This window comes from Euprymna scolopes, chromosome 12 (assembly GCF_053919585.1).
Source record: "Euprymna scolopes isolate OS-2025 chromosome 12, ASM5391958v1, whole genome shotgun sequence".
Lineage (NCBI taxonomy): Eukaryota > Metazoa > Mollusca > Cephalopoda > Sepiida > Sepiolidae > Euprymna > Euprymna scolopes.
In genome coordinates this window covers 65,417,113-65,437,133 of record NC_136493.1, presented here as the reverse complement: position 1 = coordinate 65,437,133, position 20,021 = coordinate 65,417,113, and the positions used below count along the sequence as shown (strand labels likewise).

The 20,021-nt window shown below is 39.1% G+C and overlaps 1 protein-coding gene across 13 annotated transcripts in view; it reads left to right on the top strand.

Moving 5' to 3' along the window:
- The window catches only part of LOC145291306 (integrin alpha-9-like), a 971,358-nt gene that overhangs the window by 324,068 nt on the left and 627,269 nt on the right, over positions 1-20,021 (top strand). For 7 of the 13 annotated variants that reach the window (XM_080137012.1, XM_080137009.1, XM_080137006.1 and 4 more), the window contains 2 exons: positions 9,026-9,184; positions 16,430-16,478. In XM_080137012.1, the coding sequence (XP_079993138.1) occupies positions 9,026-9,184; positions 16,430-16,478 (208 nt within the window). Of the gene's footprint in view, positions 1-6,754; positions 6,913-9,025; positions 9,185-16,429; positions 16,479-20,021 lie in introns of all 13 variants that reach the window. The other 6 variants (XM_080137010.1, XM_080137014.1, XM_080137008.1 and 3 more) reach the window with 2 other exon arrangements.

Below are 20,021 nucleotides of genomic sequence, written 5' to 3'. Positions count from 1 at the left end.
TGACCAGCGTCAGCCGGGATTGGATGACATAGGTGGATATATGTACTAGCAGAATACCTGGCTATGCCTGGGATTGGATGACATAGGTGGATATATGTACTAGCAAAATACCCAGCGGAGCCTGGGATTGGATGGAATAGGTGTATATATACTAGCAAAATACATTGCGTCACCTGAGATTGGATGACATACGTGGATATATGCACTAGCAGATTACCCGGCAGGGCCTGTGATTGGATGAAATAGGTGGAATGTTTCCCAGAAGAATACCCGGCATTGCCAAGGATTGTTTAAATATGTGGAATGTTCTCTAGCAGAATACCTGGTGCCTCCCAGGATGTAATTAGACAGGTATACTAGCAGAATACCTAGAATTGCCCTTGAATGGATTAAATAGTTGGTAATATATAATAGAAGTGTATGCGGCATGTCCTGGGATTTAATAACCTTGCTGGAAAGATATACTAGCTTTGTACATGCCATCGCCCAGCATTTAAAACGTTGCTGGAAATATATACTAGCAGAATGTATCGAAGTTTCAATAAAGTTGATAATGATATTTAAAATGATTGTCAAAATTAGTAACATCCAAGTATTTTGAAAAATGATGAAATGTGAGTTATTTTATTAGTGTGTTTGTAATGAAATAACCAGTGTAGACAATGTACCAAAGTTATTATTTTAGTAAGAGGGAGGTGACAATGTGGGTTGAATCGTGAAATATAAATTTTCGAAATTACTAACATATCCAACAATTATGAAAAATGATGAAATGTGAGTTATTTTAGTGTTGTGTTTTTTAATGAAAATAATTAGCCCAGACAATATTTTAAATTATTTTTTTAGTAAGGGGTGGGGGCGATCATGTGCGTTAATCGTGAAAAAAGGGTGTCGAAATTAGTAACATATCCAAGAATTATGAAAAATTATTAAATGTGAGTTATTTGATTAGTGTGTTTGTAATGAAATAAACAGGACAATGTATCAAAGTTATTATTTTAGTAAGAGGGGGCTGATAATGTGGGTTAAATTATGAAAACTGATTTTCGAAATTAATAACATCCAAGAATTATGGGATTCAATGAGATATGTAAAAATATGTACTAGAAGATTACCCGGAGTCACTCGAGATTGAATGAGATACATGCAAATGTATGCAAGCAGAATGCACAGGCGCATGGGATGTAATGAGATAGATGCAAATATATACTACCAGAATACCTGGCGTTTCCTTGGATTGGATGAGATTGATTGAAATATATACTAACAGAATACCTAGCGTCGCCCAGGATGTACTGAGATTGAGTGAGATATATACTAGCCGAATACCCGGCATTTCCTGGGATTGAATGAAATAGGTGATAATATATACTAATAAAATTCCCAACGTCGCTTGGGATTGAATGAGATAGGTGGAAACATATATTAGCAGAATACCTTTCATCACCCCAGATTGAATGATATAGGTGGAAATATATAGAAGCAGAATACCAGGCATCGCCCTGGATTTAATAATGCAGGTGACAATAAATACTAACAGAATACCTGGCATCACCTGGGGATGAATGAGATAGGTACAAACACAGAATAGACGAATACTTGGTGTCGCTCGGAATTGTATTAGATAACTGCACATATACACTAGCAGAATACCCGGCATTGCTCAAGATTGAATGAGATAGGTGAGGAAATTTACTAGCAAATATCCTCGGCTTTGCCCGATATTGAAGGAAATTGATGGAAATATATATTAGCAAAATTCCTCGCGTAGCTCAGGATTGAATGAGATAGGGGCAAATATATACTAGCAGAATACTCAGCGTCGCTCTGGATTAAATGAGGGTGGCAGAATATAAATCAATGGCTTAAACAATTTTCTATCTAAAATTACTTCATTTGTCAAATGATTCCGGATATGACTTAAACAGTTTACGATCTCAAAATTAGATTAATACATATATATTGTTGGTTTACTATGAAAGTTTACTAAGACAGTTTCTTTAGGGAGTAATCTATATTTTTAAGAAATTTTTTATGTTATTATCCGGGAATAATGTGATTGTTGTAGTGGTGGGTAGAAAGAAGCATGATTATGTTAACTTTAAACGTGCTCTTGCGTTTTCTTTTGGGGTTTGGGGTTGGAGAGAGTAATATCCGTTTTGATATGTGAAATTGCTTCATATATATAAATTACCCGTCTTAGTGTAGATAAAATTATTTTAAGTATGTGTTGTATATTACCCGTCCTTGCAAAGGTAAAATTATTTCATATACATGCTGTAAATTACCTATCCTAGGTAAGATACAATTATTTCATACGTGTGATACCTGTCCTATGTAGGTAAATATTCTTTTGCTCGAAATAGCAAATGATACATAGACATTAAAAATTCCTCTCTCCTAAGAATAACAAATATATTCAAAATCAAATTCAATTTTCTCATCGTTTATATGGTCCCGAGCAACGCCGGGTAGCCCCACTAGTATTATATACAAGGAACTTTTTCTCTGTGTGTGTGTGTGTATGTGTGTTTGTGTGTGTGGGTATGTGTATGTGTGTGTGTGAGAGAGAGAGAAAGAGAGACAGAGAGTTAACACCCCGGATATCTTAGCATTAAGTGAAACTAACCTTCACTCCTCCATTCCCTCTAACCACTTTAACATGCCTGGTTATCTCCCACTCTACCGTAAGGACTCGGACAGACATATGCATGGACTTGGAGTCTATATTCGTAACACCCTCCCCCTGACTAGAGAAATAAAACTAGAATCAGAGGACCAGGCCTTTATGTGCTTCAGACTAAATATGCAACACAATATTAGCTACTTGTATTTTCTCTACCGCTTTCCCTCAAACCAAGACTGTACCCTAATAAACAAAGTCTCAGACAGCATAGATATAGCACTCTCCCTCGATACTAAGCCACAAATACATGTATTTGGTGACTTCAATGTCCACCACAGTAACTGGCTAGGATTCTCTAATCACACAGACGTAGCTGGTAGCGCAACACATAGCTTCTCTATATCCCATTCCCTATCTCAGTTGGTTACATTTCCGACACGTTTCCCAGACCAGCAAGATCAACATGCCTCACTTCTAGATCTCTTTCTGACAACGGTTCCCAATGACTGTACAACAAATGCCCACAGCCCACTCGGGAATGCTGATCACGCTGTGATAATGGTAGAAATCAACCTAAATTCTCGCCCTAAAACTGAAGACCCACTACTCAAAACAACGAGGTATTACAAAAAGGCTGATTGGGAAGCCATCAGGGAGCTCATCAGAAATGCCCCATGGCAAAGTATCTTTACTCTTCCAGCGGAACAGTGTGCAAATGAGACCACTGAATGGTTCAAAACTGCTATTGAAGCACATGTTCCCGCACGAAAATTCTATAGCAAGCCCCACTCCCCCCAATGGTTTACTTCTGCTTGTGCAGCTGCCATTTGTCAAAGGCAGCATGCGTTCCGCAGATTCAACCGACATAAGTCCAGCTCAAATAAACAGAAGTTTATAGAAGCTAGAAATAATTGTAAGAGAGTGATAGAGACAGCTAAGACAGATTACTCTGAAACCACCAGAAAACACATCGAAGCACAGAAATTAGGAACCTGGGATTTTTGGAAAATCTACAACAGCGTAGTAAATAATGGACAGTCAACTATTCCCCCACTATCAAACGATCATGAGGTTGCTTGCACGGCAACTGACAAGGCTAATCTGCTTGCCAGTCGGTTTGCCTCAAACTCCACACTGAACTCGGTACACCACTCACTCCCTGATTTTCCTCTGCGAACAGACGCCTCACTAGACGATTTGAAAATCACCCCTTCTCAGGTACATGCTATTATAAAAAACCTAGACACCTCTAAAGCGTGTGGACCAGATCTCATCCCGGCTGTGCTATTAAAAAAATGCTCTGCCGAGGTTGCTCCAGTTCTGTCCAAACTTTACAATAAATGCCTTAACGAATCTTGTTTTCCCGACTGCTGGAAAACCGCCTCTGTGGTACCAGTCTTCAAGAATTCTGGTGAAAGAACTGACCCACTAAATTATCGCCCCATTAGCCTCCTCCCGCTTTTCGCCAAAATATTTGAGTCCTTAGTTAATCAAGCCCTAGTCCAGCACCTAACAGCTGCTAAACTCCTAACTGACAAACAATATGGATTCAGGCAAGCCCGTTCAACAGCAGATATCTTAACTGTAGTTTCTGAACGTATATACCGTTCATTGGATAAAACAGGGGAGGGTAGAGCGGTGGCCCTCGATATATCTAAGGCTTTTGACAGGGTATGGCACGATGGTCTTCTAAGGAAAATTAGATCATATGGAATCACTGGAAGAATTCATAATGTAATTAAATCCTTCTTAAGTAATAGAAAAATCAAAGTTGTCCTCGACGATCGTACATCCAAACAATACGACATAAATGCGGGAGTACCTCAGGGGTCTATCCTTGGACCTCTATTATTCCTGATATTCATAAACGACCTTCTTGATAAAATTGTTTTGGAGATGGGTATATTTGCCGATGACACCACTCTCTATAACAGATATGAGGGGAAAACAAATGAACACATATCCAAGAAAATGGCAGAAACACTAGAGGATGACCTCCAATCCATAGTGGAATGGGGACAAAAATGGTTGGTCACATTCAATGCTGCTAAGACTAAGCTTGTTTCCTTCAATAACTACAAGAAACCTTCTCTACCACCAATAGCAATGGCCAAGAACACATTACCTGAAAGTACTTCTTTTAAACTCCTCGGCCTAACGTTTACAGGGAATATGAACTGGAATAGATACATTGAGAGCATTGCCAAGGCTGCTGCAAGGAAGGTTGGCTCTCTCTACCGTGCTAGAAAACTACTTACGCCTGACAGTATCCTATACCTCTATAAGGCAACCATTCGCCCATGTATGGAGTACTGTTGTCACATCTGGGCTGGTGCATCTGCTTCTTATCTCTCGCTCCTGGACAGGGTTCAAAAGAGAGTCGCCAACCTGATAGGTCCTGAACTGTCATCTAGGCTTCAGCCTCTGTCCCATCGACGAGATGTTGCATCCCTCTGCCTGTTCTACAAATACTTAAATGGTGAATGCTCTGACGAACTGCAAACACTTGTACCTCCCCGACGTAACTACCCCCGACAAACCCGACAAGCTACTAAGTCTCATCCCTTTACAGTAGAGATCCCTAGGCGCAAGAAAGCCTTTTACTCCAATAGTTTCTTCCCCAGAACTGCGGGTCTTTGGAACTCCCTTCCGGGATTCTGCTTTCCCAACTGCAACGATATGCAGAAGTTCAAGTGTAATGTCAACAAACATCTTTCTACTCATCTCCCTTCATAATGACCCCGCTAATTAAGTCCCTGATAGTATCCCCTGCTTCAAAGTGGCACTGTGCCTTGTTTGGGGTGAAAATTGAATTAAAAAAAAAAAAAAAAAAAAAATTCCTAATAAATTCCACAACATTTGGGCCAATTTTTACGAAATTTCATGCAAATGTGCTTTATGTATCTGCCAATGTTTGTATCTGAATATCTTTGATAAGTATCGATAAATGATAATTGAAATAATCCGATGGAAAATGGAACAAGCGATTTTGACACTTTATTTAGCTTAGCATCACAAGTGCATTTGAGAAGTTTTATTACCAAACAAGCAGAAAGGCTAGACATCAAAAGTAGGTTCTTTGATATGACAGGATGCGTTCAAAATCAATGTTTCTGTTTAAAGCATATTTGAAGCATGATATTTGACTTTATATAAAAAATAATATAAATTTATAACAGTTGGTTCTCCACAGTACAATGCAGACTACAATGTTGACTAAGTCACTGCAAGGAGGCATATGAAGCTTTCTCATGGCTATCGCAATGGATCTCCAACTAGAGCAGGCACTCAATCGATTTGATTGAAAAATGGGTGATTTCACTGATTTTGAGAACAATAAAAATATGAAAGTGTAGAACATTTGTTGATCATTATTTAATCCCGGACAATGTCGGATCTCCCTGCTAATTTATTATATTTTATTGCATCTCTGAAGTAAGTAAATATGCAACTAAAAATAGAAAAGAAGAATAAAAATAATTGGATATTAAAACTCTTGATAGAAACCTTTAGAACATTTAGCGTTTTAGTCTAATAATCAAACAACTGAACTATTGAAAATTAAGCTTTATCAACAAATTCATCGGCGATTGTAGAAGCAATGGCAGCATTGTGTGCTGGTCTAGAACTGTTTGAGAGATACTTTCAAGCTGTCCTTCAACCGTTTCTACTGTCCTCCTATGCCTCTTTGTCCTTATTATAAAGGAGCTGTGTTGGGTTAAAATTGAATCTAACATGCAACATATTTGACCCGTCCAATGAATATGACACTGCTGCAGCATGGTGTGAACTGATGGGAGGCTTCACTGGACTAAAACTTCTGTGTCTGGTATCTTACCTTGCCATTTGATTTTTATCAATCTATAGAAGCAGGTTCAGTTTCTTGGCATAGTTCAGTTTCTTGGCATAGTTCAGTTTCTTGGCATAGTTCAGTTTCGGAACAGGCAATTTTGACCAAAGTTAACACTATATTTTGAAACAAAAATGTAGTAGGCAAAAAAAAAAAATACAACTAAAAACAGACGGAACAAAAACTCGCTTCTCGCAGACACGTGGGTCGTAACAAGCACAATCTACTCGCCAGAATCACCTACACACAATCTGCAGAACTCCCCCTCTCCTTTCCAGTGTCCTGCCTTTATAGCGGCTGGGAACGACATGTTTGCATAATCGTGCGAGAGCAGACGTGATTCAACGATAATTACATTGGGTAAATGCTAATAAAAGCCCATGGACGCCATCTTGGAACTCTCTCTTTCGCTCAACCCAAAACAGACGTATCCGAGGTAAGCTCTATTTCTCATTTTGGTTACTGCTAATTCTGCTACATATTTAGATTAATATCACAAGTGCATTTGAGAAGTTTTATTACCACACATGATTTGGTTTCTTGGCATATCTAGCATATGCTATCAAAGTTTCAGAGGAACACATGAGGAAAGAATCACAACTCTGTTTCGTCTGAAGCCAAATTCCTCTATGCTCTCATGCAGTGGATCAGAGACATCTAAAGATAGTGTTAGTCTTGGCTATTCCGCAGTTGACTTCATCGTCTATGTTTACTGTCTTTGAGAGATTACTACCCAAGTAAGTGAATGTGTCCACAGCATTTAGGTTAGTTCCACGAAATGAAATCTGATACCGGGTGTGGGCTGGGACATTAACTTGGTGTTGTTTAAGTTAAAACTCATCTTTAAGTTTTTGCACAACTGAGGAAAACGATCAACAATATATTGCATATTCGGCTCTGTGATAGTACGTTCATCCAATAACAGTAATCGGCTTAACCCAGGTAACAGCACTGTCATTTTAGGTTGAACAACTTCTTGTCTGTCTGGTAATTGATGCTTACTCCAGAGTCTTCTGCATTGAATTTGTTAGTCAGCACCACTGAGAATATCATGCCAAAGAGTGTTGGAGCCAGTACACAGCCCTGTTTAACACTGCCGTTAACTGAGAAGTCATTGGAAGCCATCATTCCATTATGAAATTGTGAAATGAATTTATCAGGACACCAAATTTGTCCATGATCTTCCATTGACCCGCCTGGCTTACAGGCCTTTGTTAGATCAACAAATGTAGTGTAGAGGAATGTCCCTGCACACCCCACACAAAAATCGCAACTTTTTGGGAGAAGGATTACTTTCAGGTGCTTGATTAAACCATTGGGAAGAAGCCTTGCAAGAATTTTACCAGCTATGCTGATAAAAGATTTTCCTGTTGTTGTTGCAGATCTGTTTCTCTTTCTCTTGTAGATATGCACTATGGATGCATCTTTTAATTCCTAGGAAAGTAGGGTCTTCACCCAGAATGAAAGAAAAAGCTCAAGTGACTTTTTTGTCAGTGTGTGACGACCTATTTTATATATCTCTGAGGGTGTGCCATCAGCGTTTGGAGTTTTGGAGCTTTTTTACAGCTTTCTCAACTTCTTGGATGATGGGCAACTTATCAAGAGTTTGCTTCAATCTGTGAAAGTTGTGCAATCTTCTCATCATTGATTGAAAAATGTCTGTTGAGTGCTCAGCCCATGTAAGATACAAGCAAGCTTTGTTATTAGTGCTGTCTCATCAACATTCAGTAGTGGAAATGACTCGTGGTCTGCATATTCCTTTTAGGACATTATGGAATCTCTTTGAGCCAGGTATATCTACATATTTCCATATTTTTGCAAATGGTTCCTTTTTTGCTGCAAGACTTGAGTCTTGCTGAAGAGCATTGTGGCATTTGTGCTGTTCTGTGAGTAATTCTTGTATCTTATCTTCGTTCTCATCAAACCAATTCTAATGCTTTCTCTGCAATGATCCAAACACTTCCACAGTTTTATAAATTAGTACTTTATGTTAGAAGAAAAAGTAACTGTTCCACTTCTTTTTATTTTTTGTCAACAAAATTGTAATTTCTCATTTCATTATCATATTCCGAGTTTTCTATTTTACACGTAGGTTTGTGTTGGATGGCTTTTAGAAATTAATTTCCAAATTAACATAGCTTATTTATGCCTTCTACTCTCAAATTGATCCTTATCATTTCCTCTCATGTTTTCCTTGGTCTTGTCCTTCCAACTGACCCTGTTACTTTAATTGATTTAAGAACTCTCATCCATTTTTTTTATAGCAACGAAACCAATGAAGTCTCCTGTTCTGCATACTTAATATTTCTCTGATATCAACAGATCTAAGTCTACCTTTACGTCTCACACTACACATCCATCAATTTGAATGGAAAATTAGCTCTATAATAAAATTAATTTTATTGAGACAAATAGGACAATGTAATTTTGTTAAGCCAATTACTAAAGCTTAAAAGTTATCGAGAAACCAAATAATTGTTTAGCTGATTGTAAATTAATAATTGTATTTTTGATACTAAAATATTTAATAAAAACAAACTTTTTTGTAGGTTTGTGCTCACCGAGCAAAATTGAATGTTACACATAAACACATCAGCCAAAGTAAACTCAGTGGAATCTGTTATGAGCTGATAAACCTAAAAATGGAGAGATATATCAGATTAAACAAACACCAAAGTTTGTTAGGAATTTCTGTTCAATATGCAAAGGTAAGTGTTAATAAGAAGCAGAGAGAAATGTTGGGTATGTGAACAGATATCGTTTTCGTTAACTACATCTACTCTCTATTATTGTAATGCTGTACTAAATTTGGCATTTCAACTATACTAGCAGATTGAAGGAATGAGTTTAGCATCATACTGAATCGTACAACATTCAAACATACTAAATCTCAAATAAAATTATATTGTTATTTATTTCTTACAAAAAATAAAGAATTATAACTTTTCAAACTTGGAAAATGAAAAGAGCTAAAGGGTTTCAGTTTTATCTTGTCTCAATAATGTGTTTGATATGAGAATTTCTTTAGCAAGAATTTATCACCTTTTTTATTAATTTCCATATTAACTCAAACATATCCAGTTATTTTGGGTTAGCAGTTTGAATCGCAGAAAGAGAAAAAAGAATGCAAATAAGCAATATTCTTTTCACTGTTTTTTAGTCAATGAATCTATTTCTGCTGATAATATAGAAATATTAAAAGTATTAATAATAGACGATGGGCCAGCCCCAATTTTCGTGTCATTCCGTCAATGCACAACGTATATGAAAAATTTCACTACTGTTAGTAGTTTTAAGGGAAAGGGGAAAATAAAACCATTTGAATTGATGAAAGAAACAGGAATTTCTTCAAACTTTCACACTGTCAAGCTGCAACTGGCATTTGACTAACAATTTGTTCCAGCAAGTAGAAAAATTTGTGTGCTCTTTGTTTGGACAGAGAAATGTTTCTTCTGTAAACACTGCCCATTTTAACATGACTGAAAAATTTGATAATACTTTACCACCTTGTCAAAATAGTTTAAGATTACATGTAGAAAGAGCAAATTATCAGGCTGCTATTTCGCGGTAATGTCTTCACATTAATATTAATGCTCCTTCTCCAACAAACCATGGCAGGAAATGTGAAGATAAAGCACTAGTTGTTCATTGGAGTAGCCTTCCCAAAACTCCAACATTAATCAATTTAGTAAAGTGTAACTGTAAGAAGAACAGCTGTGACCCCAAGCATTGTTCTTGTGTTCGTCAAACACTGCCTTGTACCGACCTTTGCCAGTGTGTAGATTGTTTTAATGTCGTTGAAAAAAATAATGAAATGCAGTAGTTTGGTGAAATAGAAGATTCTGACTCCTTAGATGGTGAATGATAACATAAGCTTTTAAGATTAGAGAACAATCAATTAGTTTTCATTTCCTTTTCTAAATGTATTACTTCATAACAATTTTTTCAAAATAATGAAAAAAAAACTCTTATCATCTTATCATATTCTTTTATATATATATATATATATATATATATATATATATATATATATATATATATATATATATATATATATAGTCAATATTCTTCTAAGCATTAAGGTTTGTATATCAGTCAATGTGCATGTGGGACAAAATTAGATCAAAAAGTAAATGGTCGTCCAAAATGAAAAAAGTCATTCAATCACCGAAAACAGATTTTTGAAAGGCACAAGATTTGGAAACATATATAAATGCTTTTCATGTCTTTTGTCAAATGAATGTAAATTGTAGTGTTTTATGATGATATTTGCAATGTGAGAAACTGATACGACAATAGAAAGTAACGTTTTCATTAATATGATTTTACACAAGTTATTTTATTTGCTGAAAATTCCAAATTTAATAAATAAACACATCATATAAGAGAATAGACATATCAACTTGTTGATACACTTTAATGTGTTAAACTACTTATTTAAATTTCACTTTACATAAAATGAATCATGAAAATGGACGTTTTTTTTGTAAATGATACACCCTGTATTATCTTCCTTTTTCTGAAGCAATGCCCTATTGTTTGTCTGTTTGTGAAGATGTAGTATTGGAGAGATTGGAAATACAGTGTTGTACTAAACCGCAATCAGAATTGGGATGCTGAATCTATACTTAACCCTTGTTAATTACATTATTTTTATCATAATATAGATGAAATGAACATTTCAGACAAAATGGAATAATGTATGTAATGTTGATTTCTGCTCAATAAAGTTTATTTAAACTAAATGAAGTCAAACGAATCGACCGAAATATATTGATCCTCATGTGTTGGTGGCTTTATTTTTACTAGCATGTGAACATGTTTACCCATCACACACACACACACACACACACACACACACACACACACACACACACACACACACACACACACACACACACACACACACTTCTTCTTCTTCTTGCTCGTCCGTCGAAGTCGATGATGACCAAGGTATCAATCAGTTCGGCGTCAGGGGTCAGTGGGTCCTGAGATGGCTGATGAGGCCAATCCGTGCTCGGCAGACTCTTCCACACTCTGGACACGTGAAGGCGGTATCAGCAGGCTGTGAACCAGCAGCTCTCTCCTTCCTCCTCTTGTGCTTCTGCTGGTCGTGTGTCATGCGTTGATCCTCTGCCCTGTCGGCTCCCAGGCGGATGGCGCAGCGCCAAGCAGAACGTTCCGCAGCGCGACTCTCCCAAGACTGGGGGCTGATGTCAAAGTCTTTGAGAGAGGTTCTCAGGCAGTCTTTATATCGTTTCTTTTGACCTCCTGCAGTCTGCTTTCCCTGGCTGAGTTCCCATAGAAGAGTTGTTTGGGGATTCGGTCGTCAGGCATGTGATAGACATGGCCTGCCCACCGGAGCTGGGTTTTGCGGAATATGGTGGTGATGGTATGGAGCCCCGCGTGCTTCAAGACTTCTGTGTCAGGAATTCTGTCTTGCCAGTGGATGTTGAGAAGATTACGGGTGCATCTGAGGTGGAAGCCATTCAGCTGCTTTTCATGTCTTTTATATGGTGTCCAAGTTTCACAGTCGTAGAGTAGGGCTGTCAGGACGACTGATCGGTATACTTTCAGTTTGGTTGCGAGTGTAATGCCTCTCCTCTTCCACACATTGTCTCTAAGTCTTCCAAATGCACTGCTCACTGTGGAGATCCTATGGTTAACCTCAATGTCAATGTTGGTGGTGCGGGAGAGGGTGCTGCCAAGGTAGGTGAATTGCTCCACAGCATGGATCTTCTGCCCTTTGACAGTTATGCTGGGGCGGGTTGGTACATAATTTCTGTCTTCTTTGTACTGATGGTGAGACCAAAGTTGTCACAACTGGCGGAGAATCTGTCCATTTGACGTTGCATCTCTATCTCATTTGGGGCGTTAAGGGCACAGTCATCAGCAAAGAGAAGATCTCTGATGATGGTTTCCCTCACTCTCGTGACTGCCTGCATTTGCCTGATGTTAAACAAATTCCCGTCACATCTGTACTTGATGTCAATGCCAGAGTGACTGTCTTTGAAAGCGTCCTGTAGCATGGCAGAGAAAACCATGCTGAAGAGCGTCGGGGCTAAGACACTGCCCTGCTTGACTCTGTTGGTCACAGGGAAGGGGTCTGAGGGGTCGCCGTCATCCAGGATACGGGCGGTCATGCCCTCGTGGAACTGCCTGACAATGGCGATGAATCTGTCTGGACAACCAAATTTTTCCATGATCTGCCAGAGGCCATTTTGGCAGACAGTGTCGAAGGTCTTGGTATGTCGACGAATGTGGTGTAGAGGCCCTGGTGCTGCTCGACACACTTCTCCTGCAGTTGGCATGCAGCAAAGATCATATCAGTCGTCCCGCGGCCCGCTCGAAAGCCACACTGGCTCTTGGGAAGATGACCATCTTCAAGGTGCACCAGCAGGCGGTTGAGAAGGATGCGGGCCAGGATCTTCCCGGCGATGGACAGAAGGGATATCCCACGGTGGTTGTCTCATGACTGACGATTTCCCTTGCGTTTGTAAATGTGAACAATAGTAGCATCACGAAAATCTTGGGGTAGTTCTTCACTCTCCCACATGGATTGGAAGAGTTCTGTCAGTCTTACAAGCAGTGTAGATTTGTATACTTCTGCTGGAATTGAGTCGGGGCCGGGGGCCTTCCCAGAGGAAAGTTGCTTGATGGCTTTGCTTACTTCCTCTGACAAGGGTGGGATGTCGAGCTCTTCATTGATAGGCTCCTGGATAGTCGGTCGATGGCTTCATCGTTGATGGAAGATGGCTGGTTTAGCATGCTGTTAAAGTGCTCTGCCCATCTATCAAGGATCTGCTTTTTGTCATTCAAGAGTGTTGTTCCATCAGAGCCAAGCAGGAGGGAGCAGCTAAAGGGTTGAGGACAGCCCTCAGTGCATCATAAAACTTCCTCATATCATGGCTATCGGCATGCTCCTGGATCTCATCTGCTTTGGTGCTAAGCCAGGCATCCTGCATGGAGCCGAGTCTGGCCTGCACCTGGCTGCGGATGTTGATGAAGGCAGCTTTCTTTGCGAAGCACTTGGGGTCACTCTGATGTGCACGGAGAAGTTGGCATTTCTCCTCCAGGAGGGGTTGAATCTCAGAGTCATTTTCATCAAACCAGTCCTGGTGCTTCTTTTTCTTGGGTCAAATGATTTCGAGAGCGATGGAGTAGGTGGAGTCTCTGAGGTGTGCCCACTGATCTTCAATAGTGTCCGAGATGGTAAGGGGGACAGATAGCTTGTTGTTCATTGCTTCTTGTAGCTCATGGATGACATCTGGACTTTTCAATTTCTCCATGTCAAGGCGCTTCGTGACTTTCTGGCCCTGAGGCCACCTCTTGGGTTGGATGCAGAGGCACATTTTGGATATGATTAGGCGGTGGTCTGTCCAACAGTCGGCACCACACACGACCTTGGTCAACCTTACATCTCTCCTGTCCCTTACCCTGATGATGACGTAGTCGATCAAATGCCAGTGCTAGGAGCATGGGTGCATCCACGACGTCTTGCTACGGGTGGGTAGGCGGAACATGGTGTTGGTGATGGAAAGGGCGTGTGCAGCGCAGAGGCTGAGCAGCCGTAGGCCGTTGCTATTGCACTTGCCTACTCCATGGTGGCCAAGGACTCGGTCCCAAGTGGAATGGTCAGTGCCAACGCGGGCATTGAAGTCGCCAAGGACGATGAGTTTCTTTCTCTGCGGAGCAGCGGAGATGAGGCTTTCCAGATCTTCATAGAAATGGTCCTTGGTATCTTTGGGGTTAGTCATGATTGGTGCATAGGCGCTGATCAGTGTGGCGGTTCTTCCCTTGCTGAGCAGGAGTTGCATCTTCATCACCCGGTCATTGATGCTGTCCAGGATGCTAACCAGCTTCCTCACATGCTCAGTCTTGATGGCGAAGCCCACGCCAGCCTCTCTGCACTCCTTGCTGCTGCGTCCACTCCAGAAAAAGGTGTAGCCGCCACCTGACTCTGTCATTTGACCCTTGTCTGAGAGGCGAGTCTCACTGAGGGCTGCGATGTCTACCTTATAGTGGGCAAGCTCCCTTGCCACAAGAGCAGTTCTTCTCTTGGGTCGGTCAGCTCTAGTGTTGTTGAGCAAAGTATGAACATTCCATGATGCTAAGGTAAGCACCAACCCTTTCTTTCTCATGTCTAGACCGCCATGAGGGAAACCTCGCCAGCCGTGGTATGCTGGCCAGAGGTGATGGTGAAGCAGCTATGTTTAGGGCTCCTTTTATCGCCCCATCCTGATGTCATGGAGGCAAGCAGAGTGATCCTGAAAAGGACTGCTCGGTCGGCCAGCCAGTTGCCTGCACCCCCTCGCTGCTTCAGTCGAGTGGAGTACGACCAGTTTCTGGGCCGCCTGTGTGCAGGTTTGCAGCTACAGCTCCCAGTGATTTCCACACCTGCTGCTTTGCCACTCGTCCATCGCCACAGGGCTTGGTGTTGACGCAATGTTTGACACCCTGACTTGCGCTGGATTTGGATTATAGTAAGGGGGACTTGCGCTGCATCGGCCTCACTCTCTAGTCCTGACCCGCCCAATTTCAATGGCAAGACATAGTCGAGACGGCTGGGGATGAACAAGGGTGCAGGAGCTGCCGGAGGGAGGCAAGTATGCTGCCCAACCGCCTACGGGGCTCCACTCCGTCGTTTCTGTCGGGGTTGCTTCCCTAGCCTTATCCATTTCCATGGCTCTCACAAGGCAGTGAGGCCATTTGACCCATAGCTGGGATAGGGATTGGTAATGTGTCAGGGCATGTCGTAGCACAGTCCCTCTGGGACTCCCTACTGTTCCAAGATCCTCTACTGATTCAGCCTGGAGTCGCATGACAACCAGTTACCGTGTGTGACCACGAGGAGGCACAGCAGAGGTCTTGATGATGGAGAGGCTGTGTACTGGCAGGAGAAGACTTACGCACTCGGCTTCTCGTTTCGCGCAAGGCTAGCCAGTGGTGGTTGCTGAGAGCGCGATGGTGAGTAGGCCAAGACGCTACCTTATAGCTAACACACTTGCGCGTCACATCACCCTGTGTGCATTGCACACACACACACACACACACACACACACACACACACACACACACACACACATTTTTCAGGAAAGATGGAATGTTTAGTATGTGGAATAATTAGTAAGCATAAAAACAAACTAATAGAAATAAAACACAAATACATTTTTAAAGTCAACTAATGGTGACATAACTGTCTAACTGCAAGGAAGTGTATGTGTTATTTCTATTGATTTGTTTTCATGTTTATCCACTATTTCATATAATTCTCTCTCTCTCTATATATATATATATATATCTATAGATTATAATAACGTTGTGATACTATTAAAATTTATGTTTTGAATCCTTGTTCTATCTAATTTTTCTCAAAATCATTTAAAATGATTTCATTTTAGAAAATGTTTACAATTTCAGGCTTAAAATTTAATGGGTCTGAAGAAATTGAAATTCACAGAAACTTGCTTAATTGATATCTAATGACTATGAATCAAATTTCATGCAAATCTGAAATATTTCAATTTTTAAAAGGGGAGGGTTATACATATACATTTTTAAACCCTTAAAATACTCCAAAGAAACTGAATGTTGTAGAATATTTATCAATTAATGTTTAATTTCTATTGTTAAAATGTAACAAGAATCGAAGATACATGAATTTTTATAAAGTGCTTCCATCCCTTTTTACCCTCTTTATATAAAACTTACTTAAACTAAATATAACTCACATTACCACCAATATATTTAAATTGTCAACTAATTTTCGTAATTCTATTGAAAAAATTACAGATTACAGATCCAAAAATTCTAAGTTTCATCAAAGTAATATCCATATTTATTTTTGGTAAAAAATCATTGATTTTAAAGTTTTTGATTCAGTTGAGAAGCACTAAAAACTTTATAAATTTTTATGAAGTGAAAATATTGACTTTCTTTTATTGTGATTACAGAAAACACGTATTTTGCTGATTGGAAATCCTGGTAAGAATAAGTATCGGGGTAAGTTGAAATGAGTACATTTTGAAATTTTCTACTATAGTCAGTTGCTTGTGTTTTATGACTAGTGGCATTTGCAGCAAGGCTGCTATTAATCAAAATTTGCCCTGGAGGAGGAGGATATACCTCTTCATAGATAGTGACCGATAAATACTTTGCCAAATGATTGAAGAGTTTTCCATTTCATTGGATTTGCATTTTATTTATTTTACATTAAAATTTATATAGTCAGTACATAATTTCCTCGGTGTCAATTTCCTCGGAGCTTTTGGGAGTGTGAATCCACCTGTTAGTTGCCATTACTTCCAGTTTCATTCCGATCTAGACTGCTATAGTATCTCCCAGGTACCCGACAATGGGTTGAATAGAATCGGTCCTCAATATAATGGGAAACAAAATCTGGCGGAATGCACATAATTTTATATACTCTACTGAAAAAATTGCAAAGAAAAGCAAGTTTTCATGAAAACAATGAGCAATGGAAGTTTGAAGATATTAGGAACTTGAAGTATAACAACTGTTCCCTATATTACTGAATTCCTTATGAAATAATTTGAAAATGGTTGATTTACCCGAAAACAAAACAACCAAACCAAATATATGATCACTGCAATACTCAAGAATTGGGGGGGGGGGTGAAAATGAACTTTGTATTAAGTGACCTGCATCATTTTGTCACCGCTGCTTCATTGAGAGAAATGGTTCTTGTATTTCTATTTAGTATGATTTCTTGGTAATAGATGAGAGGGCGTTTTAGAGCAAAATATTCAGAATATCCTTTTCACTTTTTTTAGCCACTCTTATCTGCACTTTAAATCTATCAGTTCCAAAACAAATTGATCCAAAGTGTTTTATATGCTAGAGTTGTGCATTTTTTCTTTTATTGTTTGCAGTGTCACTACAGTAAACCTATATCTTTAATTTGTATAATGTTGTACTTTACCATAATCCGTGGACCACTGTTTAAATTTTCTGCGTATAACTCTGAACTTCTAGATATAATCAGTGGCGATTTCACATAATATGCTCTTTGGGTATATTATGTGAGAGTGACCATTCTATCAGTACTGTCAAAAATAATTTATCTGTTGTTCTGTGGAGAAAGCACTGTTAAAAAAACGAAAGCAACGAAAAGAAAAAAATGTTAATTATAAACAACAATTAGATCAAAGGTTTCTTTAGTTAGGAACAAAGTATAGTATCTATTGTAATTTTACGGTTTTAGTGAAAGAGAAATCTTTATAGAATGAGGAAATCTAAATCATTTCTTCCAATCCGGGTGCCTCTTTTTCAAGAGCTGTGGCGGCATATTTGTGAAATGATCAAACTGGCAACTATTTTCTTTTTATTTTTATTATTAAATTGTTTTATTTATTTAATGTCACTTTTTCCTTATTCAATTCAAACATGCAAACCTACACTCCACTTCTCATGGTTCAGCGAGTCAACAGTCTCCAAATTCCACTTTTTCTTGTCCAATCACTTGCTTCTAAGTTTTTCTTGGCCGATCAACCTTCCTGCATTTTAGAATATCCAGGAGGATGAATGTTCTGTATGACCACACCAGCATAGGGTAAACTTCCATGCTGGGCAAATGCAGTGGTTTCAGCAAATCCTCTGACCTGATGTCTTGGGTCGGTCAGATTTCACATTGCATATCATGGATCTGTTATTACACTACAGACGGATGAGAGAAGACTGGGCATCAGCTCTGCATTCATTATTATATATCATGATGCTCCTGACACAGATGCTATGCAACTTAGCCCGGGTGTAGGGAGGAACAGCTTATGGTATTATCAAAGGCAACAACTCACAACATTTCTTGTGGCTGTATTAAGTTCACATCAACTACCTGCACTTAGCATATCTCATAGATAACAGAACCGAGTCTGCTACTGCCAGGGTATTGTCATCTAATGTCATCTCTTTGTGGAGATGACAGTCAATAGGATGTGTCTGTCCCACATATTTCCTGCCCTTCAAGTTCAACTTGTTGTAACTACAGTTATTTCATTTGGAGAAGGAGGTGCCATGTAATTTTGTCACATGTGTATCGTCAACATAATGATACATTACAAAAACTTGACTTTTCTTATTGTTTTAACCTTAAAATTGAACTAAAATTATCTGATACTGAACACAAATGAAGAAACACTTTTTATCTATGGCTACTCTTGATACGATGCTTTGACGGATCTGGAATGATGATCTGGAATGATGATCTGGAATGATGATCTGGAATGATGATCTGGAATGATGATCTGGAATGATGATCTGGAATGATGATCTGGAATGATGATCTGGAATGATGATCTGGAATGATGATCTGGAATGATGATCTGGAATGATGATCTGGAATGATGATCTGGAATGATGATCTGGAATGATGATCTGGAATGATGATCTGGAATGATGATCTGGAATGATGATCTGGAATGATGAAATGCTCAGCAAAAAAACTGTTGATTTCTGTCACATTAAATGCCTACTGACAATGATGAGTGCAAATGTATTTTCATTGTTGTTAGTATCTGCTGTCTGCAAGTGAGTCTTCATAGTTAAAGATGATGAGTGCAAGTGAATCTGTATTGTTGATGCTGATAAGTGCAAATGGGGCTACACTGTTGTTACTTGCATCATTCACATTAGTGAAGTAAATCAGCACATGTTTACATGGCGTATCAGTAGTGCCCTATGGTTACAGTTAAGTGTGCTAGTGAGATCTGCAGACTTGAATAGACAAGTACAAATAGGTTTGTACTATTGCTGGAGTGCGTTTGTTCATTTAATGAGTCCTCAAGTTGAGAAGTTAATCAGTGAAAGTCCAGTTGCTGAGTATTTTAATAGTTCATATGCAGCTGTACTCGTTTTGAACTGACTTCTTTCATAGTGTTATCAGTAATGACAGATTTATCAAATTTTTTAGCATTTTTACATACTGGATGAATTTCCGGGAAAGTTTGGTTGTAGCATCATTGTGGTATAGTGTTTGAAGAGTAATATGCTTTTTTTTTTTTTTTTTGCTTTCTGATTCTGAGTCTGTCTTTTTAATACACAATATTAAGTCAATGCCTTGGTAGTGTTTGTGCTCGTTCTTAGCTGAGTTTTGAGATGTTCAAAACCAAAACTGTGATGGATCAAATCTGGACTATCTGTCATCCTCTTCACCAACCGGTGCCTGTGTCAATGTCATGTCAGGAGGTCACAAATGCAAACAAAAATATGTCAATAAAAGTAAACAACAAACTCATGTGTGCATAAAATATGAGGGTGACTTTTTATTCTGGAGAAGTAAATATGTCACAGCTGGGAAGAAAAGATAAATGTTTCAATAGGATGATAACAATGGGAGTCATAGTGTCTTTTAGATGCTGATGCTGGTCCATTGATCAGTTGATGGCTGACTGCTGTAATGATATCCTACCTAAAGTATTCTTTGCTCTTTTAACTAGGAGCTGTTGTTTTTGTCATAGCCGATGTAGAACTTTCAGCTGAGAAAAAGCTGCAAATGTCGATGCTTATAATGCATGAATTGGTTGATAA